Below are 26,630 nucleotides of genomic sequence, written 5' to 3'. Positions count from 1 at the left end.
TGCTTTTGTGAGGAGCGTAGAGGTACTGCTAATCTAGGATCTCTGAAAGCAGGTTCGTCTTTAAAATCTCCCTTGGAATTTTTGTTCTGCTCTTTCGTTGGGAAACATTTTCTTATAATTACCCTTGAACTGATTGATGGCAAGCCTGAAATTACCTGTAATTTACTCTGACCCTGATGACAAAACTTTTTTCCATTCAGTCTTTGTGGGTGGAGGCTATCTGTGAGTCTTTCAGTTGAGCAGGCCCAGAGCTGTCCTTTCTACTTGTATACCTTGTTAAGAGTCAGGAACTAAGACCATGTTCCTGAGATATTGAAGATGTACTCAGGGCAAAAGTAGCTTTTGTATATTTATTTCCTCTCTGGGTTCTACTTCTTATTTTTCTGGAGATTTCTTACCATCTTCTTACCTCTGCAATGCTTTTGAGAGGAGGTTTTGATATCTTATCCAGGCTTTTATTCATTTCCAGTGGGAGCATTGCCCCCAATAATGTAATAATCTTATTCACAGAAATAAGGGCTCTGATCTTAATTCTCCAGCACTTTTTTTCTTATTGAGAAATTCTATTTACATAAACTTATTCTATTTATATGAATTCATAAACTACCTCTGAATGAAACTGGATTCATATATAATCCAAGATAATATTTGTACATTAATGTTCATTTTATTTATTTATTTATTTATTTATTTATTTATTTATTTGACAGAGACAGCGAGAGCAGGAACACAAGCAGGGGGAGTGGGAGAGGGAGAAGCAGGCTTCCCGCTGAGCAGGGAGCCCGATGCGGGGCTCGATCCCAGGACCCTGGGATCGTGACCTGAGCCGAAGGCAGCCGCTTAACGACTGAGCCACCCAGGCGCCCCATTAATGTTCATTTTATACAATACAGTTTCTATCAGCAGAACCAAAGTAATATTTTAAGCTTTATCATCATTTTTGAATAGCTTCATTGAGATATACATTATATATAACACAATTCACAAATTTATAGTTAACATGACATGGGTTTTAGTATATTAACAGAGTTGTACAACTATCACTTTTAAAACTTTTGATTCACTTCCAAAAAAATATTAACATTCATTTCCACCCACCACTTACCCAGCCCTAGACAACCTCAACCCACTTCTTTCCCTATGAGTTTGCCTATTCTGGACTTTTTATATAAATAGATTTATATAATATATTGGTTTTTTGTTGTTGTTGTTTGTTTTTGTGACTGGCTTATTTTGCTTCTCATGATGTTTTCAGGGTTTACCTGTGTTGCATGAATCAGCACTTCATCCATTTTTATTGCTAAATAGTATTCCATTGTTTGGATATACCACATTTTCTTTCTCTATTCATCAGTTAACCAGTATTTGGGTTGTCACCACTTTGGGCTGTTATGAATAATGCTGCTATGAACATCTCTGTTTTTATATGGACATATGTTTTCATTTCTCTTGAGTGAATATCTGTGTTATTATATGGACGTATGTTTTCATTTCTCTTGGGTGAAGCTGTTGTGTCACGTGATAATTATGTTTAATAATTTAAAGAACAGCCAAATTGCTTTCCAAAGTCATTGCATCATGTCATATTTACATCAGCAATATATGGTCTCCAGTTTCTTTACATCTTTTCCAACAAGTATCATTTGTTTGCTTGGTTAGTTGGTTGATTGTTTTTTTGAATTACAGCCATCAGATTGGATATGAAGTGATATCTCATTTGGGTTTTGATTTGAATAACCTAATTGGCTGATGACTTGGGGTATCTTTTCATATGCTTATTGGTCATTTGTATAACTTCTTTGGAGAAATGACTAGATTTTGTACCCATTTTTAATTGGATTAATTTTTAAATTATTGAGTTGTAGGAGTTCTTCATATATTCCAGATGTAAGTTCCTTATTGGACACATGATTTGCAAATATTTTCTTCCGTTCTGTGAGTTCTCTTTCAGATTTTTATTTATGGTGTCATTTGTGTAATAAAAGTTTTTTTTTTTAAGTTTTGATGATATACAGCCTATTTTTTTTTATTATTATTACTTGGGGTTTTGGTGTTCTATCTAAGAAGACTGTGCCTAATCAAGGTCACAGAGATTTATTCCTATGTTTTCTTCTAAGACTTTTATAATTTTAGCTCTTACATTTTTGCCTGTGATCCATTTTGAGTCATTATTGTGTATGATGTAAGAAAAGAGTACTACTTCACTCATTTATATATGAATATATGCTAGTTCCATATCTTGAAAGGAGTTTTTTTCTCCACTGAATTGTCTTTACACCCTTGTAGAAAATAATCATAAACGTAAGGTTTTATTTTTGGACTATCCACATTACATAGATATGTATGTCTGTTCTCATGGTAGTACCACATCTCCATTACTGTAGCTTTGTAGGAAATTTTGAAATAGGGACATGTTGTTCTTCCAATTTTATTCTTCTTTTCCAAGATTATTTTGGCTCTTTATGGTTGCTTGCCTTTCCATGTGAATTTTAGGATTAGCTCATCAATTTCTGCAAAATAAATAGGTAAAATTCGGAAAGAGATTATGCTGAATCTGTAGATCAATTTGGGGACTTTTCCCATTTTAACAAATCATGTATTTCAATCCATAAACATGTGATGTATTTTCAACTATTAGCATCTTCTTTATTTCAGTAATTTTTATAATTATTCATGTAAGCATCTTCCACTTTTGCTACATTTATTTCTAAGTATTCTATGATTTTTAATGCTATCATGGATGTAATTGCTTTTTAAATTCATTTCTGAAGCACTTCTGAATAGTGTTTAACAAGACACCTGATTTTTGTATTTAGATCTTATATGTTACAAACTTGCTGACTTGTGCATTAGTTCTAATAGCTTTTCTTTTTTAGTGGATTTGTTTAGATGTTCTTTATACAAGATCATGTTATCTGAAAAATAGAGATGGTTTTACTTATTCTTTTCCAATCTGTGTGCATTTTATTTTTGTTATTATCTAATTGCCTTGGCTAAAACTTCCAGTACAATATTGAATGGAAGAGGCAAATCAGTAATCCTTCTTTATTTGTTATCTTGAGAAAGCATTCAGCATTTCACCAATCAGTAAAAAGTTGGCAGTGAAATTTGTGTAAATGTGTTTTGTCAAGTTGAAGAAGTTTCTATTCTAAGCTTGTGGAGTGTACTTATGCTGAAAAAGTATTGAATTTTTTCAAATGTTCTTTCTGTATTTATTGAAATAATCTTGTGTTTTTTGTTATTTATTCTATTAATATGTTGTATAACATTGGTTTAGGATATTAAACCAATCTTGCATTTCTGAGATATATCCCACTTGTTCATGGTGTCTAATACATTTTAAATGTTACTTGATTCTGTTTGCTTATAGTTTGTTGGGGAATTTTGTGTCTTTATTCCTAAGTAATATTGGTTTACCTCTCTTGGATATCTTTGTCTGGTATGAGATCAGAGCAGTATTAGCCTCGTGGAATAAGTTGGCAAGTTTTCACTTATGTTCCGGAAGAGTGTATGAATAATGGGTGTTACTTCTTTCAGTGTTTGGTAAAATTCACCAGTGGAACCATCTGAGTCTGGGCTTTCCTTTGTTGGTAGTTTTTAAAGTACTACCTGATCTCTTTATGTGTTTAACATAAACCCAAATTTTCTATTTATTTTCTTGAGTGAGTTGTAGCAGTTTGTGTCTTGCCAGGATATGTCCATTTCAGCTAAGTTACCTAGTATGTCGGTATATTGTTTTTTATAGTATTACTTTGTAAACCTAACTATTTCTGTAAGGTAGTGATGTTTCTCTTTCATTCCTGATTTTAGTAATTTGATTCTCCTCTCCATTTTCTTGGTAAGTCAAGCTAAAAGTTTGCCGAATTTTTTGATTTTTTTTTTCAAAGAACCGACATTTTTGTTTTGATTTTGTCTATTTTTTGCGTTCACTAAATTCTGCTGTAATCTTTCCTGTTTCCTCTTTTCTGTCTTGCTTATCAATTTTCTCCTTTGCAGCCTTTTTTTTTCCTTCAGAAAACATAACTTGATTTGTAATTTTTTCATATCCTTGTAATTATGTGCTTGTTTTCTTCTTTATTGTTCACCCAAGCCCACAAGGGTGTAAGCTTCATTAAGACAAGGACCATGTATAACTTTTTCTCCATTGTTCACCCTTGCAGCAAGAGGCAAATTCAAAATACTAAGGAACAGACAAAAAGATTTCATTGTTCTCTTCACAACAAATGTAATACTAAGCAATATTTATTAATACCAGCACTGCTTTCAGACCTCTAATGGTTTGGGGCCTGAAGCTCTCATTGCTGCTTTGTAAGCAAGACCTGGCAAAGGAAAAGGTTACCTATGCCTAGCAATTCAGTCCCTGCACTCAGTCAAAATGGGGAGAAGTTCTGACGCTTCCATTACACAGGTCAGAAGTAGTGAGTTTTTGGTTACACAATCATAGCTTTCTTAACTCACTCGGGGCGTTCTGGGGCAAGTGTCCTATTTTTCTAAAATGGAAACCTAGCAAATAAGCTAGCAGAATTCTTAAACAAAAAGGTACTTTTATCAGGAAATTTTCAGACATTTCAAATTTTCTTTCTTCTTTGTAAGTATTTTTTCTTCCTTATAACTTCCTTATAACTTCTTTATAACTCTTATGTTGTGTAGTATATTGCTTTGAAAAAAGCAGTGTTCTTGTTTACATTTCTTGCAGATTGACAAAAAGCAAAGTTTATTGGTTTTCTCTGCCTCACGTTAAAAGGAAAAATTATTACATGTAATTGTTGGGCCATTTTCAGGGATGCTGTTGAGATAGAGAACATCTCATAAGGTAGACATTTAGTAAATATTTGTTTAATGAATATGTAACTGGGACCTCTTTGTAGACATATGCTCTTAGAAAAATCCTTTAAAATTTTGAGATTTAATGTTTTCCTCTTTAAAATAAAGAGATTGAGTCAGATAATATCACTTACTTAGTTCTTTGTCAAAAAATTCCTTTTAGTACTTTTCCCTTCAAATTTAAAAACATAAAACTGTAAAATCATGTTCTATTGAGGAAGACATATAATGCAATTTTTTAAAAAAATGATGCATTGGTATAAAAATAAAGTGAAACTTAAACATATGAGCTATTCATTTATTCTGCTTGCAAAAATAGTTGGATATCCTTGAACTTAAAGTTGAGGAAGCAGTTTACTCCTTTCTGTTACTTCCTCTCCCTCTGAGCCACAATTAGGACGCATTTTCTGTCCATCGACAACAGAGATGAATTAAATCTGAAACCACCTTCTATAAATGATTTTCACATATATATTGAATTATCTTAAGGTTACATTTTCATTAAAAAGCTGCCTTGTAGGAAGAAGTGTTGAGGGAGTTATAATACTTACCCAGATGAGTCTAATCAATTTTTCTCCAGTTTAAAACTTCTGATGGCTCCCCATTGTCTATAGGACAAAGATCTCATGTGTTATCATGATATACAAGCTTTCCTAACTTCAGGCCAGGATCTCTTCCCAATTTTATGTTCTGAATACTTCTTCACAAACTCTCAGGCAATGCCAGACAACTTGTTCCCAAAATAATCCATGAACCTTCAACTTATGTTTTCATCCTTGCTCTTCCTTCTAAAAAATGTTCTCCACCTGGGCTGGAGTCTTTTAATTCTTTAGAGTTCCATTTGAGGCCATCTCCTTTCCGTCTTTCCCTGATTTTCTTTGCCTATTTGAGGTAAGTGAATTATTTGCCTCTCATTTGTGTTCTGAGGATACTTACAACATGGCATTAGAGCCACCTCCCTGGATCTTTTCCTATCCTGTTAGTTGGTTGAGGAATACTTTGGATTTCATGTTTGCATTCCCAGCACCTAGTTCTGTGCCTAGCACATTGTAAGTATTCAGTTGTTTTTTGGTGTTAAGTTGGATTGCTTAACTTCAAAAATCTAAATTTTTGGTCATGGCTTCAAAGCTGAGACAAACAGGTTTGAATTTAAATAGTGTCACGTATTACATCTGAAATTTAGAAAAGCTACTTGAGCTCTTAGGCCATTTTTCCCCTAACCTATAAATTAGGGTTTATAATACCTATCTTGAGGGTTCTTGTAAGGATTTATCAGAAATACCTAGCTTAGTGCTTAGTTCACTGTTGCTGCTCTTTAAAATTACATTGTCTAATAATAGTGAAATGCCTCCTGAGGAGAGAAACCAAGGATGGGCAATGAGTGACAGCGTGTCAGAGTCTGTTCTTCACTGATCCCTGTTACTGAAAACAAGGAGCTTCCTAAGCAGGGGCAGCCACTCAGGCCTGAAATCTATCTGTGTTCACAAACCTGGGGGATTTGGCTTGTGCAGGGTAACAGATACTGGGAATAACTCATGACAGCTAAGATGTAGATCCAGGACCTTAGAGAGAAAAGTAATAAGTGAGTTGAATTATAGTGAGGCTTATATAATTAAATTCAGTGATTATAGACATTAATTCTATGAAACTTTTAAAACACAGTCCTCAAAGTAAGATTTGATAAAGGCATTCTTTATAAATTATTTAAGTATAAATATATCATAGAACTGTGTTTTTAAAATCAATGTGACTTTTGATTAGAATTGGAAATGTTTTTTTTACATACAGGTTTTATGATACAGACTCTCAACATCTCTTGTTTGAGCCATTTATAAAGTGTTTTAACAAGCCTCTCTACCCCCAATCTCTTTTTTTAATGGTAATAAAAACTGCAGACTCTTTGGTGTGGACTATATTTTGTGATTATGCTTTTTTACCTCTCTCCATCCTTATGTCTTACACACTGTACCTAGTACTTTAAACCCTAACAAGACCACACTGCTTCTGTTCTCTGACCCCAAAGTTTTTTTCAAGCCTCTGTAACTATGCACATGGTGTCTCTTCTTGCTAGAAACTTGTTCAGACATTTCTTTTCTTGGATAATTACTACTGATTTTCTATAGCTCAGTTCAGTTGTCACCTTCAGAAGCCTTCCTTGGCCCCTAAGTGCTCCAGAGAATCCTGCGAAATTTTCACCATAGCACTTATGTTATTAGGTTGACAACATCTATTTATGTTACTGTCTATCTCACTTGCTGTTATGTTCCTCCATTCTAGGAACCCTGCTTATGTTTGTAAACCCAGAATCTAGCATAATGCTTGGTGAGCAGTAGGTCAATCACAGAACTGCGTGGTCACCTCTGTGTCCTAAATAATGTAACTCCGTAGGTAAAACGTTACCCAATTTAGTCCCCAAATCATAACATATTCTCTAGCTTTAGTTTGACTTGTACTGTTTGTTATGGTTACATCAGAGCTGCTAGTTTATTTTCTCTTAAAAACAGTATTCACCTCACATTTTTCATATATTTCTCAGACTTTTCTGAATTTTCAGTCTCTTATGTCTTGGTATTTAAAAAGAGGAAGTTAAAAACATTTATGGCATTCAATGATACAATAAAAGTTATAATCCTAGTAGTGATTGGTTTTTAAAGATGGGGGCATAGGGGAGAATGATAGCAAATTGCTACAGAAAGATTTAGTGTTTTAAAAGGTTGTGAATTAGAAAAATAAAGATGGTTTCAAGAAAAATTTTGTTCTGTGCTTTTCATTCAGTACTTAATTTTCTTTGAATGTCATCTCTGCATTTTTTTAAAGGCTGCATATGAAAGCCACTGATGAAAATCACTGAGCAGATTATATAAGACGTAAAAGTGTTTATACGTTGTTGGGGTGCCTGGTATATGTGGTTCTGCTCTCATCCATATCAGCAGAGGCCTCCATAGTGGCTTTGGTCATGACTGGAGTTGTTAGCCTTCGTATGATCACCAGGGCCCATGGAAGCCTGCCCCAGGAGGAAGAGCAGGAAAAAGCTGGTCACACAGCTCAGTGGGCATTCCTGGAGGCAGGACCTAGTAGCTGAGAAAAAGAGCATGTATGAGCACATATGAGATTCTCCATGGTGGGTATTTGCAGGGAGTCGGGGCTACTAAAATAACAGGTCGGAGTTTAAGACAAAGAAATTCTTATTTATTATTGTCCTTATGATCCTATTTTTAGCCCTAGAGAGCAGTAGTTTGGGCAGTCATGAGTGGTGGTGATTTTTGTTATTCTAACCCATTGTCATCAGCTTTCACCATTTTAACACAGCATTGGAACAAGACTGCCTGTGTTCTAATCTAGATGTATGACCTTGGGCTAGTTACTGTATGACCTTGGGCAAGTTTCTCTATGACATTGGGCAGGTTATTTAAACTCTGTGCCCCGGTGCCCTCATCTATAAATTATAAATGATAATAGGACCAACCGCATAAAGCTGTTAGGAGAATTACCTAATATTTCATACATGAAGTGCTCTGAACTGAGCCTGGCATGCAGTGTTATATATTCACTGTTATTAGTATTGTTATCACGAATTCTACCAAAATCTTCGGGAATTTTTTCTATTTTGTAAATAGATTTTTTCTTAGAGAAAGTGATATCACAGGATAGAATATCCTAGAATATGTAAGACATTAGAAATTCATATTCTCATTAATGAGAATGTAATGTAATATATAACATTTGATATTCTTTCTGTGTATGTCTTATTTAAATGGTTTGTCCTGACATTAACATAAACCCTGTGGATATATTTATCAAAATATAGCCATAAACACTAGCAGCCTATATAGTTTATAAAAATATAAAACAGAGGCTTTATCTCCCTTATAGAAAAATTTCAATATTGACTAGGCAGTTTACTACTTGTTCTTAAAATGAATACATATTATATTTCCTAGAAATTGAATGTATGGATAAACATTGTTTTCATAGGTTTTCCCTATATTAGAACACTAGAGTATAAAATTTTATGCAGTGGTGTGATGAATCCACTTAGACTAAAGATTACATGTATGTTTCATGGTCATTTCCTTCCCCAGTCCTTATAATATTCAGAGCATCAATCATTGAAGTATCACATTATTCTCATTTTGTTATCCAAACTAGTGTTCTCATATTTGTAAAGTATATATGCTTGCTGAATAATTTAAGTAGTACTTTAAAAGACAAAATTGTAAATCTAACCTAACTTGCCCCAGCACAAAAGCACAAACACTATAAAAAAATCGCCATGAGCACCTATGCATATATGTTTATAATTTCAATAAATGAATTCATGCTACATCTGTACATGCCACTAAATAAAGGCACATCATCATTTTAATAGCTGAATAGTAATTTACTAAGTGGATATAATCATCACTTTAAAATGAATTTTTAGTGATTCATATATCATTTAAAATCCAGATCCCTCTGCTAAGTTACATATTTCCACATTTAAAATATTATTACTGATGTAAAGTGTATTTTCTGAAGTAAAATATTAATCTATATCTAAAATTATCATATTTCTTTAGCAAAAGGATACTCATAGCTGACTTATAACTGTTTCACAGAACAGAGAAGCTAAAAATAGGTTACTTATGTTTCAAAAGGGACCATATCTATGATAATTTTGGCAGTACCAAAAGAAAGAATATAGTATCTAGAATTGAATATATACTTTAAAAAGCGTACCAGCATCTAATATCCTGGATAATTAACTCATGATATCATTGAGTCATATGTATTCTAAACTAGGATGTTCAATACATATAAATAATTCTAGAACAAAACATATAAAAAATGAAAACTTTACTCTGTGAAAGTTGGAGAATTTTGAGGTTTTTCCATCTTGGAATAATTATCCTTTACCAGTTTTCAACAAAATGTTTAAAATAAATTATCTGACCTGAGTTATTTGTTCAAAGAAAAAAAAAATTAGTCTGTGAGGAACCCTGACCAACCCCTGCCACAGATTTCAGAATCCCAGGGACTCATATCTGGGTCTGCCTGCACAGCTGTTAAGGCGCTCCGGTAAGAATCTTTATAATGTTAGGATGGACTCTGTGCATAAATCTATTTAAACCTATTTGTCTAATATATGAATTAAGCTAGGTCATAAGAAATTGGAAAGAGTGAGACTCAAGTTTCAACTATTTTCCTGTTATTCTCTGCATAAATTAGCTTAGAATCAAACGTTGTGTTTCCAAGACTCAGGAAATAACATATTTAAAAATGAATCGGAATTGATATTCTAAATTAGAAACATCATTTCTAATTAAGGTATCAAATTCTGCATGTCCTCTAAATCCTCCAATGTCACAGAATATTTATTTCTTTTAGTAAAACAACAACAAAACACAAAAACCTTTACTGATCCCTCCTATATTATAGCAGGAAAACTTGCAACCAATTCCCCCCTCAAAATACACACACACACAACACACACCATCTCATAAACCATTGTCTTCTACGGAAATTTATTTCTCCCACTGATATCTTATTTTGCTTCCTGTCTTCTCAATTAACATTCTTAACTTTTTGCCTAACAGCTAACAGCTCTCTTTTCTGACCTTCTGTCTATTCCAACATACATCATTATCTATTCTTTTGTTTTACCCCTGAAATACAATCATTTCTTGACCGTGTCTCTATCTGAATTTTATGAAAGATTAGGGGAAATTGAGAAGAGTTTTGCCATAATGCTGCAAGTGAAGAATTGAAAATGCACTATGAGTTTTTCCCTTTCATATAGATTTTTCTCTCTCCTTATGTTTTCCCTTTTGAACCTGTCACTTAATCATCTTAGTGGAATTCCTGCCCTATCTTTTGTATTGTTTGCTTGTTTTTCCATTTATCTCTATATGTTTCTTTCCAAGAGCCATAGAGATATGAAATATCTCAACTTCCTCAGGTAAACATTTTCTTACTTTTCCTCCCTCTGGCCCATTCTAGGAATGCAAAGGAAGGGAGTGATGTGAGAAGATACTGCTGCTTTCACCACAGAGAACCTATCAAAGTATCTTCTCAGTAAATACTATTCTTTTACTGAATAGAATTTCAATACCATATTTTAAAATATTTTCTTACTACACTTTGATTCATGTTTAATTACGGCTAAATTTTATGAATGTTTTTAAATCATCATACTGTTTCCATTATCTAATTAATACCACTACGGTTTATATTCTTTAATAGGTTTTAACGACTTAACAATTGTTAGATAAAAGTACATCATTGATATTATATGTCAACTATACTTCAATTGAAGTTTTTTTAAAAATCACTGATCTACTCCTTAACCTTAGTCTAGTTTTATTGTAACATTTGTTTAGGCTTATATAAACATTAGTATTTAAACTGACACCTACCTTAAATAGACTGGCTGACCAGCAGCCATACATTTAAATTAAAAGACAGGATTCAGTATTTTGTACTTTCTGTGTTCAAATTTTTTAAAATATATATGTATATTAACAAAAGATACTTTATTCTTAAACTTTTCATTTCTCTTAATATCTGTGTTTCACATTTACCTTTTTGCTGTACAAATTCTTTTAGGCTACTAGTGATTCCTCCTGATAGAGAACAAAGTCAGGCATAGAAAGAGGGTTAGTGGGTAGCTCAGCAGAAGCAACTAAAATTCAGACTCACCATTGCATGGTACAAGATCTCGGGGCAATTATCCTTACCCTTTAAGTCTTGTTTTCATCATATGTAAAATGGGAATAATAATGTTTGTGTGAGGATTAATATCATCAAGGCTGAGATAATTTAAGCATAGTGCTCATTTGTGGCAATAAACAAATGTTAGTCTTTCCCTTCCTCATTATGTCTTCTCCACCCAAATTTTAGTTTGAAGTTTTTCAAGTTAAAATGCCTCTCTTTGCAAAATATCCCTTTTCTTTTGGATACCTGAAACATATGATTATTTCCAAATGGGCTTTCCCTGCTGTGCTAACAATGTATCAAATGCACAGACTATCACTCCCGTTTGGAGTTCAAGACAAAGCAGAATTAACCACAGGGGCAGATCCTGCTGCCACTAATGGGAGGGACAGCAGGTCTCCATATATTGTTCCTCTTATTATGGAAGCCATGGTTGCATTATGAGTTTTGCAAGGCATCTGGGGAGCTCATATGATGTGACACCTACAATGTCATGCTTGCTTTTTGAGAAAATATTTTCTAAAAATGCATAAAGCTAAAAGTTTTGAGGACTATTATTTTACCTTATTTTGTTCTCAGCAAGACAATTCCATTTTGTAGCCAAGAAATAAAAAAAAAAAGAAAGAAAACAAAAGAAATGTATGACTTTAGGATGTAGTAGAACTAGTCTAAAATTAATTAAGAATCCATCTTTTCCTTTATTTGAAATCTGTATTATTCTCCTCTCTCTTTCAGATTCTCTTATCTCCTCTTTTCCATGTGATCATCTTTTGGGAGTAATATATATTCTAACAAATATGCAAAATTTCTTAGATATTCCCAAAATGCAAAATTAGAAAATATACAGATTTCTCATCTAATCCGAAAGAATCCATAATACCATCTTGGCCTCCAAATAGTCCTTACTGAATTTAGTCATGGACCATCCCAGCTCAAGTTATTAGAGGGAGCATGACTAGCTCCTTTTTAGAGAAAATATATTTACTGAATGGGTGTAAAAATCTTCAGGGTACTTTGACTTTTAAAATGTTTGTTATGTCTTTTAAATTTTATTATTATGTAATAATAGTAGTTATGAGCTTTTTAATTTATTGTATTATACTATGTGTAAATATCTAACAATAAAAAAAAGAATAAGAACAGCTATATAGGACGTTATAATTGAAATTAAATCTGAGTAAGAGTCAGAAAATATTAAGTAACTTATATCAAAGCTCTAGAAAATTTGTCATCTTAAAATGCTCAAGAATACTTCTATAGATTCAACAGAACAGGAATCCTAGAAGTGAGTAGCTAATATCTTTGCCTTTAAAAGGAAGATACACAGAATATGCACCTCCTTACCTCCCAACCACTCGCCGTTGTGGAAGAAATTGTCCTCCATCACTCAACTGGAGCTGCTCTCTTCCGTAGCCTTCATTTTCTTATTCACAATCTCCTGTGGTGCTGTCTCTAATCTTCCACACCTTCCTGTTACCTATACACTGGCTGTTGCTCTTTTTGTTAAGGATTTTACTTATTTCCACCTGGAAACCATCATCCTAGCTACTCTCTTTGCTTCCAGTCTTAGCTCCATCCCTCTTTCATTTTCTACCCTGTGATCATATCTGTTTTTTAAAGATTTTATTTATTTATTTATTTATTTATTTATTTATTTATTTGAGAGAGAGAGAGAGAGAGAGAGCACACGTATATGAGCGTGCCTGCCAGCAGGGGAGGGGAGAGGCAGAGGCAGAGGGAGAGAAAGGATCTCAAGCAGACCCCCTGCTGAGCACAGAGCCCAACACAGGGCTCCATCCCACCACCCTGAGATCATCATGTGAGCCAAAATCAAGAGCCTGACACTCAACCAACTGAGCCACCCAGGCACCGCCTTCCCCCAATATGTTTTTTAAATGCAAATCTGATCAGCTTCCATCCTTGCTTAAAAGTCTTTACTGACTTCCCCATCAGCTTTTATAAATATTCAGACTCCTTAGCATACAGGGAGACATCATAATCCCACCTCAGCCTTGCCTTTCTATAGTCACCACCAATAACAGTCCCTTGACCTACTCCACAGCATATACCACATTCTCAAGCTATACCACGTGGCTCATGATTTTTCAAAAGTGTACTATTTCATAGTTCTATATATAATTAATTTTCCTGGAGTATAAAATCCACTGCTCCCTTCTTTCACCTGCTGACACCTATTGAGTTTTCAGTGAATTAAGCATTATTTTGAAAGACTCTACTGATTCCCTCAACTGGAAGAATTTTGCTCACCATTGTGTGTCCATCATAGTGTTCTTTATGGATCTAAATTATTATAACACACATATATATGTCATAATGAACAAAATTTGTCATTCTTTTGCATCTGCAACGTAATGGTATTAATAGAAAAGAGATAGTTTTATACATATTAGTGTCTCTGAGGGTACTTAATACCTATAGAAACCCCATAAATGATTATTGGATGAATGGATTTATGGGTTTTTTCATTTTTATTATTTTTAATTTTAATTCTATGAATGGATTTATGTTTTACACTTTATGAACATGGTTTTTGCTGATCATAATGGGCAGATATTTGTACCTCTGAGTGCATCATTTCTTCTCGCCATTGCAAACTAAACCAGTAAATCATAACTTCATGTAGAATTGACAGTGTTGATTTATATTGTAGTATTTAAAATCATTCTTTAGAATATTACTGTATGAAACGCATTAAATTTTGCACAGATACTTAGCAAGGATTATAAGTATTTAGCCTCTAAATCTCAGTAGAAAAAAAAGTGTACATTTTGGGTATTTCAAACATTTTTCCACCCAACTAAATAGTGCATGCCACCAAAAACATGGTTCAAGATTGGAAACAATAAATGGTATGTACAACATCCAAAAATACAGTTATAGTTTATTCATTCATTTATATAACAAATATTTTTTAAACAGTTGTTTGTTCTAGTCACTCTTTTAGACATTACGGATATGGCAATGAACAAAGCAATTAAAGATCCTGAACTTTATAGAACTTACAGGAGTGAGATTACAACAGTTATATAATGTAATATCAAATAGTGAGAAAGTATATATATATATATATATAATATACTTTCTCACTATATATATATGTTCTTGGTGCCCCATCCATAACCCATCAACAGGTACCATTTTCATGCACACAGTCCTGGCTTCTGACTGCTAGCACCTGAACCCTTTGCCTGAGAACTTTTACCAGGCACCAGATACCACTCCATTCTTGAGCATGAAAAACCCCAAAATTCCAAGTGTAAATGCCCTCTGAAAATTGCCATCAACTAATGCTTAAGGGGATTTATTGAATAAATAGCATACTTCCTTGATTCATGGCTATAAAAGCTCTGATGTTTGTATTCTGCACTAGTTTCCAGAGTTTCTAGCATGAGCAAGCTTCATTTGCCTCTGTAGTAATGCTTCGAAATATAATCTTTACTGACTTCCATTCCTTTATTTTTAACCTGAGGCTTTATATTTCAAGTGGGTTTCTTGTAGACAACATGTAGTTAGTCTGGGTTTTTTAAATCTACTCTGACAATCTTTGTCTTTTAATTGCTGTAATTAGACCATTCGCATTAAAAGCGATTGTTGATATAGTTGTTGTAATAGCTACCATGTTTGTAATTATTTTCAATTTGTTGAATTTGTTCGTTTCTCCGCCTGTCTTTCCCACTTTCCTTGGTTCTAACTGAGCCATTTATGATTCAACTTTATCACTTCTCCTAGAGTATAGATTATACTCCTTTTTAATGCTTTTTTTAGTGGTTGATCTAGGGTTTACAGCATACGTATTTACTAATCTGAGTCCACCTTCATATAACTGTACCATTTCACATACAACGTAGGTATCTTATATGAGAGTATTCTTAATTCTTCTCCCAGTCCTTTCTGACATTGTTGTGATTCATTTTATTTATCCATATGCAATAATCACCCAATTCATTTGTAATATTATTGTTTTAAATAAAATTAACTTTTGGATCCATCAAGAATATGTATGTATGGATAGATAGATAGATAGATAGATAGATCGATGATAGATGATAAAGATATAGATATACCTTGATTGATACACCTTAATTTATTTTTTCTCCAATACTTTTCCTACATAATTTTCTTTCTGAAGAACTTCTTTTAACATTTCTTACAGGTCATATTTGTTGGCAATGAATTCATTTATTTTTGTTTATCCAAGAAAGTCTAGTTCTGCTTCACTTTTGAGGGATAATTTTGCTAGATATGGAGTTCTAGGTTAATGTGGGTTTTGTTTTGTTCTGTTTTTCTTTCAACACTTTAAAAATTTCCAGCTACCATTTCACTCTCCTCTCATTTGCGTGGTTTCTGATGAAAAGTCTGTTGTAATCATTATCCTTGTTTCTCCCTAAGTAAGGCTTTTCCCCCCTGTTTTGAAATCTGAATTCAAGATTTTCACTGTCTGTTACTTTTTTGCTGTATAAATATGATATGTCTAGGTGATTGTTGCTGTTGTATTGTTATTTATATTCTTTTGGTGTTCTCTGAGCTTCCTAAATCTGTGGTTTGGTGTGTGATATTAATTGGAAAAATTTTCAGTCATTATTACTTCAAATTTCTTTCTACTCCATTATCTCTCTTCTCCTGATACTCCAAATACACATATGTTATACTGTCTGATATTATCCTATAGTTCCTGGATGTTCTTCTGTTCTGTTTTCTTCCTTTCTTCATTTCAATTTGAAAGATTACATCTCAAGTTTACTGATTCTTTTTCTCAGCTGTGTCACATCTACTGATGAGTCCATTGAAGGCATTTTTCATTTTAAACTGTTTTTGATTTCTATCATTTTCATATGATTCTTTCTTAAAATTTTTATTTTTGTTTACATAAGCCATCTATTCCTGCATTTTGCCTACTTTTTCCATTAGAGACTTTAACACATCAATCGTAGTTGTATTAAAATTCCCTCTCTGATAATACCAACATCTGTGTAATACCTAAATTCTGAGCCTTGTTCTAGTGCTTATCGTTTCTCTTCAGACTGTTTCTTTTACTTACCTTTTGGAATTCTTTGTAATTTTTGGTTGAAAGCTGGACATGTATCAGGTAATAGAAACTAAGGTCCTCTAGTGTCCTTGATTGTGTGTGCCTTTTTAACTTCTTGTTCCCCTATGTACATCTCCTCAGAAAAAGTGTGTAATGTGCAACTCCTTCAGCTCTAAGCCACTATGATACTGGAGCCCTATAGCTGGGTTGGGAAGGTGTAGGGAGAGGGAGCATTTTATAACCTTTCAGTATTAGTCCTCTAATGTATCTCCATCTCAGGGCTATGACTGTCCTATGTGTTTCTCCTGTGATATAGCTCCTTTATCTCTCTGTCTCCCGAGCCCTAACTCCCTAACTCCATTTTTTTTTTTTTTTTTTTTTTTTTTTTTTTTTTTTTTTGTGGCTATTGAATTCCCACTCTATTTTTTGGAAGCCATGACCCTTGTTGACCATGTCAACCCCACAACTTTAATGAGGCAGGAAGACTATAGAGAAAGTAAATTCCTTTTCCTGGCTAGAATAGCATCTTTGAATTGAGACATGGAAATACCCTATCCCTTGGGAGTGGGTTTTAGTTATAGATAAGGATCTTGGCTTATTTCGCAGTAGTTTTTAATTCCTAACCACCTTTCAGGGACACAAGGGACTTTCTCAGACTATCCTCATGAGAACCTGATGGAATTCATCAAAACAAAGCCTACAGAAATGTTTGGTGTCCCTCTAAGATTTCAGCCACCAGGAGTTTCTGTCTCACACACTAGACCATAGTCAGCCCATAGAATTCATTAGGTAACATTTGAGAGTTCCTACCAATTCATGGCTCCAGCAATTTCTGATCCAAGTAAGCAGATATTTGTTACTGAATGTGCTTGTCTGTCAGATTTTGAAGTGGAGTTTCACCCTATGACCTTTGTTCTCTCACAGTTCTGAGAAAAAGAATTGATTTTCATTTTTCATAGATTGTTCTTGTTGTAAGGACAGGAGCGATGACTTCCAAGGTCTGTACATGTCAGAGCTGAAACCAGAAATCTTTATCTGCTTCCTACTCTCTTCTCACTTTGCCACTCTTCTGCCACTGTTTCCTGAGATCTCAAATAAACCACTTAAACTCCACTCCTTGTCTCACTGTCTATTTCTAGGTGAACTCAAGCTAAGAAAACCAGTGAGACATTTTACTAGAGAAACTGTTCTGTCTTACTGTTCCGGTTACTGTTACAACTGAGACGGTAACAAATATGCATCAAATCATTACACCCCTTTCCAATACCTTTCAGAGAAAATGGCTGCTGCCGATAAAATTAAGAGATTTCTAAAATGAAACAAGTACCTTAAATTATTACCGCTCATCTACACTGAGACTCTTTGCAGCATCTATTTATATAGAATTTCCATGTTGGAATTATTAATCTCCATATGATATTTTATAAACATGAACTAGAATTCTACACACTTCAGCTAGCATTCAGCTTCAGAAAACCTGATACACTTTTTTCTGGTTTGCCTTGAAAATGAGATCCCCATAGCCTTACTTTATGCATCGGGAGACTGCACAGTAATGTTAAATTTCAGCCAACTGTTAAAATATGCTGTCCCTCAGATCTTTCCAAACATGAAGGGAAGAGTGTAACCCAATTTTCTGTTGCCTTCTCAAGCTGTACTAAATACTGTGTTAAATTAACCAGAGGGTCTAACAAGTCTTAGTCACAGGCTAGGGCTTCCTGTAAGACCCATGGATGAAAACAGAAATGGATGCCTCCAAAGAGGCAAGCCAAGTGAGGTAGGCAAGAATGTATTCTGATAGTTAAAGCTTGGGGATCCATTCTTCTTTTACATGAACAGGTTCTGTGCCAGTTATCCAGTGGTTGTTATCAGCTAAACAACAGAAGAGAAACAGATAAAACCTTATGAATGAATACTCTTGCTTAAAACTAATTCTGAAAGAAGTTACCAATTTTAAGAAACAACTTTGTCCAGTTCTCGTAAATGTGGACATTAAAGTATACTTTGTCCTTGCTGTTGGGTTATACTCAATTTTGCTCACCAGAGTTGTCTGTAGAAATATGATGTTCAATACACAGTTTTGTTTTTGGTTTTCCTTTTGTATTCTGTCTCTGCCTTCACCTTTCATGGTGGTATAGCTGCATTTCTGTGGAATCCTTTTAAAAAAAAACTCACATTTAAATGCATATATGTTATTATAATTCCATTCAATAAATCTGTGACTTTTGATAAAATTATAACTTTCTGATTCAACCCTTACTTGTCCCTTCTATATTCTTCAAAATTATATTGTTATCCATTTTTCAGCCTTTGAAATAATAGAACGTAGACTTTAAGAAGAGAATGACACATATTTTGAGACAATAGCACAGCCTTTGTCACTCAGAAATGGTTACCCTCTTGCCTAATAGAAAAGGGACTTAAATCAGATAAAGACTAACATCAGTTTTCCTGCATGCCTTCTTTTGTACTCAGTCTCTCCTTATTGTTATTATAGCTTTCAGATTCCAACACCCAAAGGTGCTCTCTGTTTTCCTCCTGAATAAACTTTCTCTTCTTCACATTAAAGGGGAAGATAAAAGAAGAAAAGCCATAAATAGAATGAAACCCTACTATTAATGACAACATGGATGGACCTTGAAAGTATTAAGCTAAGTGAAATAAGTCAGATGGAGAAAGACAAATACTCTATGATTTCATTCATATGTGGAATCTAAAACAAATGAACAAACAAAATAAAACAAAAACAAATTCACAGGTACAGGGAACAGACTAATGGTAACCAGAGGAGAAATGGGTTGGAGTGTACAAAATGAGTAAAGGGGGTCGACTATATGGTGATGGATGGTAACCAGACTTGTGGTGATCACTTTGTATCCAGATGTTAAATTATAAAGCTGTACACCTGCAACTTATAAGAAAAAGGTAAAGAAGACAGAGAATAAAAAGTTTTTTTCTTCTAGAATGATGATAACGGAATTTATCTTTAAGGAAATAGCATTTTAGCAGAGATCTGCTGGAAGCTAACAACACCTTTGTACAAACATTTGGTGTAAAACGTTCCATGCAGAATAAATAACAAGTCTAAGTATGAAAATGGGTGTATGGTTGAGAAAGGTTCAGAAACATTAAAGAAATAAGGGTGGCTAAGGCAAAGTGAGAGAGAGAATGCTAGAAGATGATGGCAGAGCTGTAGCCAGGAACCAGGTAGAGTAGGAATTGTGTGTAGGTCATTGTAAGGATATTTATTCTAATGACGATGAGGGACTATTGGAGAGTTTTGAACTGAAGAATGATGTCATCTTAAATTATTCTAGGAAATGTAGCTGATAAGCAAGACATTTATAGGAAACACCAAAAAAAAAAAAAAAATCAAACAAAAACTTTATAATCTTAGCCCAGTTCTTCTTAAAATTCAAGCCTAGGACAAAGGTTTCTATGCAGTTAGTTATTTGGGAAATTATTCCAGGAAGCAGAAATGAAGTTCCAGAAAAATAAAACAGGTAAGTAAGGAAAAGTCATATAAGGGTATACTGATAGCCACTATTACAAGTACTGGCGCTCAATCTCACTGGGACCCTCTGTGGAATCTTAGAAGTGGGTCTCAGAAATGATGGCCTGGGGGCGCCTGGGTGGCTCAGTCATTGGGTGTCTGCCTTCAGCTCGGGTCCTGGGATCAAGCCCCACATCGGGCTCCCTGCTCCACGGGAAGCCTTCTTCTCCCTCTCCCACTCCCCCTGCTTGTGTTCCCTCTCTTGCTGTGTCTCTGTCTGTCAAATGGGTAAAATCTTTAAAAAAAAAAAAAAAAAAATGACTGCCTTATAGATAAAGGAGGAAAGAATTTATTCTGGAGTTCTTACCCTCCACAGTGGTCAAGAGTGGACCTATATTACATTCACTCCTCAGCACTTCTGGGTTGTGCATTTTTTAGTGCTGAGTGAGATCCTACAAACCCCCATTTCATGAATCAGAGAAGCCCCCAGACAGGGAAGGAAGATGTCTCAACATAGGCTGGGGCAAAATGCAATCACATGGCACTCATGAAGCTGCTGGACCATCTCAGAGTCAATCACTTAAGTAATGACTAAAACAAAAGACATGGCCTAGAAGATGTGCACTATTTTACAGGGAATGTAGACTGTGGACTATGGACTTCCAAATGAAGTGTCTTCTGTCTAGATATTCTTCTAGAAAATAACAGTTTTGCCATCTCTTTAATTTTTTTTAAAGATTTTATTTATTTATTTGACAGAGAGAGAGAGAGCACAAGCAGGGGGAGTGGGAGAGGGAGAAGCAGACTCCCCGCTGAGCAGGGGGCCCGATGCCTGGCCTGATCCCAGGACCCTGGGATCATGACCTGAGCTGAAGACAGATGCTTAACGACTGAGCCACCCAGGTGTCCCTCTGTGATTAATTTTTTCATTATAATCAAAATGTATCAAAGACGTGTTTTTGCTTCCTCTTTTTAAAGAACTTATGATAAAATTTATCCTGAATTTACATCATAAGGATGCTTTTATTCTTTTTTTTATTATGTTCAGTTAGCCAACATACAGTACATCATTCATTTTTGATGTTGTGTTCAAGGATGCTTTTATTCTTCATGAAGTAATATCAGAGAGACAGAGACAGAGAGACAGAGGGAGAGAGAGAGGGAGATTTTCCTAAGTATTTTAAGTGTTAATTACATACAAATGTTCCTTTTCAGCATTGAAAATAATTATGCATTAAGAGTGCCCCCATCTATTTATATCTTTGTAATTTTAATTTCTTTAAAAGGAGTATTCCTAGCAGAAATATTAGAATGTAATATATGATGTCAACTACTATTTAGCAATAATAATTTATATAGAGCATAACTTGGTATTAGCTCTAAAGGCATTCCCCAGATAACTGAATACTACAAACCCAAGCATGAGCACAACTATTTTAAAAATATTACGTATCTAGTGCTGCTAGTTTCTGTTTTGTTTGCTTGTTATATATGTGCAAAAGTGTCTACATATATGTTGAATGTCTGCCAATGCTTGCCTCTGTTAAAAGCATTGGAGATAGAGAAGTAAACGAAACAGCTACAAATCCCGGCCCTCGTGGAGCTCACATTCCGCAGGGAAGACTACTCGAGTGCACCAAGTTATGGCTGCCTTTCAGGAGAGTCTGAATATTATCTGACACCAAATGTTATGCTGAAGCCACCATGAGATGTGTCCTTTTGGAAAATAACTTTTCTCCCTTCACAGTCCTACATTGGTCCTCTTCATTTTTCAATAAATGGTGGGTGGAATAGCCCTGGGCCTGTGGATAAACCATTGACTTCTATGTTTCAATTTGCATCTGCAAAAACTATTACACTGTGCAATTGCTAAGGTTGCATATTAAAACATTCTTGACTTTCTAACTTTGGAATTATATGCTACTTTCCTGAAAGTAAGGATTCAACCTTTATTCTTTTTAGAAATCTCTAAAATGCGATGGATTTGGATGACCTGACTAGCTACAAGAAGCCTGTCCCTTCTTCACTTTCTACCATCACATTCAGTGGGACATTACAGAAGTTGTATACATTCTTGAATAGAGTGGGTTTGCCAGATAGAAGGGGGAATTTGAGGTTGAGTTTACATGAACCACTGTGCTCCTTTTTCATCTCACTCAAATATATTTCTTACCTTCTGCAGTGGAATGGTTGTGTTGAATATGTCATTGTGCTTTATAATCTCAGTCAGTGCCTCTTTCAGTATCATCCACAATGAAGGAGAATGTAAAAATGTTCCTTACTGTGCAATTTACAACCTTAGCTTCAACTAAGCTATATTTTTTTCATATCTTAGAGGAGGATGATAGATAGATAGATAGATAGATAGATAGATAGATAGATAGATAGATAGATGATAGAGAGACGATAGAATAAACATATGTCAAAATATTAGCAATAATTTTAATTAAGTGAAGGTTATATAAGAGTTTATTATTGGGGCGCCTGGGTGAGTCAGTCAGTTAAGTGTCTGACTCTTGATTTCGGATCAGGTCATGATCTCAGGGTTGTGGGATTGAGCCCAGCTTGGGGCTCAGCTCGAAGTCTGCTTATCCCTCTCCCTCCCCTCGCTCTCTCTCTCTAAAAATGAATAAATAAATCTTTTTTTAAAAAAAGAGTTTATTATCCTATCCTTATAACATTTCTATATTTTTATTTCTCAATATTTTGTTTCTCAGTATTTTTTTCAAAATGTGAAGTATAATTTAAAATTTTTTCTGAGAAATAAATTGTAATGAGTAATAAAACAAAAAGAGGGAAGACATAATAAAAGAGACTGAGAAGCATATCAGATCATGGGAATGTATGAGCCTTATTTGAAATCTGTTTTTTAAATGAAAGAAAAAAAGCCTTAGAATTTTAAAAGAAAATAAATCTGTTTTGAACAAACTAGTTTAAACTATTAGATGATTGTAGTTATTTGAATACACTGGATATTTGATGATAGTAAGGAATGATTTTGGTTTCTTCATTGTTGTATATTTAGGTCTGATACTGGTTATGTGATGATATTTGTAAAAAGTCTTATTTTAGGTACATTCTGAAAGATTTACAGGTAACATTACATGAACTCGGGAATTTCCTTAAAAATTATCTGAAGCAGAGGAAAGGGTATGAGATAGGATAGGTAAGTTGAAATAGGTTGACCCTGAGTTGATAAATTAATGAATCCAGTTGATGGTTATGTGCGGGTTATTATACTATTTCTACTTTTTTTATGTGCTTAAAAGTGTGAACATAGCAAAATGCTATGAGCCAGATTATTTTGGTTCAAATATGGGCTGCACATTTATTCATTATACATCCTTGAGCTAATTATTTAACTTTCTTATACTTTGGTACCTTCACCTGTAAAATGAGAAAATGTTTAAACTACACATCTCTATAATTTTAATCAGGATTAAGTGAGTTAACACATGCACACTCTTAATCACTGACTGATCCTAAACAAGCACCGAGTAAATGCTCGCTATTGTTTTTGATTTGTTTTTCTCTTCAAATCTAGACTCAGGCTAATATTTTGGAAGGATGCAATTTACCTACAAATTTCAGTTTGCTTTACTTAAAACTACTCCCATTTTTGTGGAAAGAATAAGTAAGAAGCAATTATTGCTTCTCTGAGGGAATATCAGTCTTAGGAAGAAAAAGTAAACCTATACAATAATAAGAAATAATGAAATATTTTGAGAGAAGAAGTAGCTTAACTGTAATTATAATTAATGGGGAGAATCAACTAGTTTGCAAAGAAATTGCTGTTCAAGAATATTATTTTGAGAGCTAACTCAGCTTTGAGCCAAAAACTATTGCCATTATAATATAACTCATATTGATTGGAATTTTATCTCTGCTTCACACACTTTAGCTATGAAATCATAGTACTTAATTTTTGTTTCATTTAAATTGGCTAATCCACAAAGTATTATTTTAAAGATTTTGTAAGAATTCAGTAATGAGTTCAGTTATATATGACTCATTTTCATCTTTTTAAACAAGCGTTTTTTAAACAACATATTGGAAGGAATCAAAAATAATAATAGGAAGTATTTCACAAATCTGCTGAGAAATGGCAAATTAAATACTGAATTGATAAATCATATATAAATGATTTGAATGATTTTGTAGCTTACCACCTCTGTGCAGTTGATAAAACTAATAGAAAAATGGATCATTGTCTTTACAGTGAGAAACTGCGTTATGTATTTTTAGATTATGGCAAGTATATTTATCAGTTACCATAATGTATATTATAAGTTATATATACAAATATGATGAATTTTATGATATGTGTTATGTGCATAAATATATAGTACAATAAAGTAAGGAAAGTCTTATTCATTAAATTACAATTAGTGAACCATGTTTACATTTTGTAGAAGCAATTTAAACATTCAAACTCTGAGTCCTTTTTAGCTTGTGTATTTAGAGAGAGGACAGTTGCCACTGACAGAGAGAGGACTGTGTCATCTCATCTCCATATCCCAGTGCCTGAGAGAATTAGTTTCTTAGAGTAGCACATAAGAGGCCTGAATATGTAATTAATTTGAATTTTAAAGGAATTGAGTATGAGAGAATCTGTAAGTTAGAAACATAATATATTCTGTGGTAGCAACTGAAATTTAGTCTTCATATCAGCACTTCAGCAAAAGACCTGAACAATGTTTCAATATGTAGAATTTATTTATGTCTAACAATGTTAACATTTAAGGAACCATGAAACAGCAAGTAAATTTAGATTTAAGAAAACCTAAAAGCCACAAACATTTTGCTATTTTGTGTTTCGTAAATGAAAGCTAATGATAACTGACTACGTTTTTCATTTTTTTCAGGGGTTTGATTATATAGCCATCTTTATTTACTGTGAGCATGATGAAAGCAATCTGCTTGTATACAGTTTAATCCTTTTCAGTTTAGGTAAATAACTTGCAGAAAAGAATCTCATTTTCTAAAGATGTAGAGAATTTTTAAAAATTCAACTTAAAATGATATGGGTCACTATGAAAACATTAGTCAAATGAAATCTAGTTGGGATGAATAAGTTACTCTCTAGATATTTAAAGAAACAAGCAAACAAAAATACCAAACTTGAATATTTGTGCACCAATATGGGCTTCCTCATGCAGGACACATTTTAGATGTTGTTCAGAATTTACAAGTTTTATGTTAACTAAGCCATTGCCAGAAATCAGCAGTTGAATCAACATAACTATATGATTTTTGTTTTTTTTCTTTGCCAACAGGATACAGGAACTTGTTCAAACAAGGGTTTCTATTTCCTTGTTTGGTTTGCTTCTCCATGTTTTTGCTGTTCTTCCCACCATTTATCTTGGCTTCTTCAGTTAATCTTTTATTCTCTTCAGCTCATAATTTCTTCTGATTTAGCTTTCTGGAATTTGCTTTATTTTTCTTCGTTATATTCTGTTTCTAACTCTAATTATTATGCTAAAGTTGACAACTGTCAGAACAAAGTCGACTCGGAAGAACTAATTGCTGCCTTCCTTGAAATTTTATTTTTTAGGATTATGCTGAGAAGGAGAACACCATAGCAAAAGCTCTGGAAGATCTGAAGGCCAATTTTTACTGTGAACTCTGTGACAAGCAGTACCATAAGCATCAGGAGTTTGACAATCACATTAATTCATATGACCACGCTCACAAGCAGGTAGGAAAGAGGTGTCCAAAAAACCCCGATATTTCTGAACTTCTGTACTGAAGTTGTATAAATGATATAAATACAATATTTTTATGTTTTTGTTATGCAATTTTTACAGATGCCATTCTGGGATGATAATTTATGACTTATAGCAAAAGACAGTTTTTTTTTTTTAAAGCCCTAAAAGTAAAGTCTGAAATAAATAACCAACACAAAGAAATACCCGTCAGTTGCCTTTTAGTGATTGGCGGTAATTTAAAAATTATATTCTACAGGTGGTGATCCTCTCAATGTCTTCCAATTTATTAATTTTTAAATGTTTTAGGCAACTAATGATATTTATCAAATGTAAATGAACTTATAATTCTTTACAGAAACGATTTCCCATTTAAACCCCCATAAAAATAGGAAGAAAAGCTAATTTAATATGGTAAAAATAATCCATAGTTATTGGTTAAATACTTAATATGTGTATGATATAGTCTATTTTAATATTATTTTCGTTTTGCTATCAATTGTAAATCCAAGATTGATTTTCAACACTCTGTGTAAAGATGAGTTTAAAGCAGTCATGTCAGAAGTGAAGTTAATAATACAGATTCCATTTTCTCATATGCTTTACATTTATCAGAGCAACTTCTTACACTGTTTAGCTAGCTTGATATGATACAGCAATTTTAGTTATCACTAATTTATATTTTCTTTTCTTAGCTATCACTTACAAATATCATCTACATAGCATTTTGGTATTAATAAAAGGTACATTTTTAACCCATGAATTTGCCCTAACTTTCCATTAACATTAGAGTTATTTAGCATAAGAAAGAATAGGGGAAAATGATTATGTTGAGTGCTTATGAATCAATTGTATGTATTTTCTTTTG

At 33.7% G+C, this 26,630-nt stretch overlaps 1 protein-coding gene across 3 annotated transcripts in view; it reads left to right on the top strand.

Moving 5' to 3' along the window:
* ZNF804A (zinc finger protein 804A) overlaps positions 1-26,630 on the top strand; it is a 284,124-nt gene that overhangs the window by 191,225 nt on the left and 66,269 nt on the right. For 2 of the 3 annotated variants that reach the window (XR_004299793.1, XM_032406596.1), the window contains exon 2: positions 25,612-25,755. Coding sequence is in view for 1 of the 3 variants with exons in the window: in XM_032406596.1 (XP_032262487.1) it covers positions 25,612-25,755 (144 nt within the window). In the remaining 2 variants the exon portion in view is untranslated. Of the gene's footprint in view, positions 1-25,611; positions 25,756-26,630 lie in introns of those variants that run through there. The other variant, XM_032406609.1, reaches the window with a different exon arrangement.

Source organism: Phoca vitulina, unplaced genomic scaffold, assembly GCF_004348235.1.
Source record: "Phoca vitulina isolate PV1807 unplaced genomic scaffold, GSC_HSeal_1.0 scaffold1, whole genome shotgun sequence".
NCBI classification, from domain to species: domain Eukaryota; kingdom Metazoa; phylum Chordata; class Mammalia; order Carnivora; family Phocidae; genus Phoca; species Phoca vitulina.
This window is presented reverse-complemented; position numbering and strand designations above follow the sequence as displayed.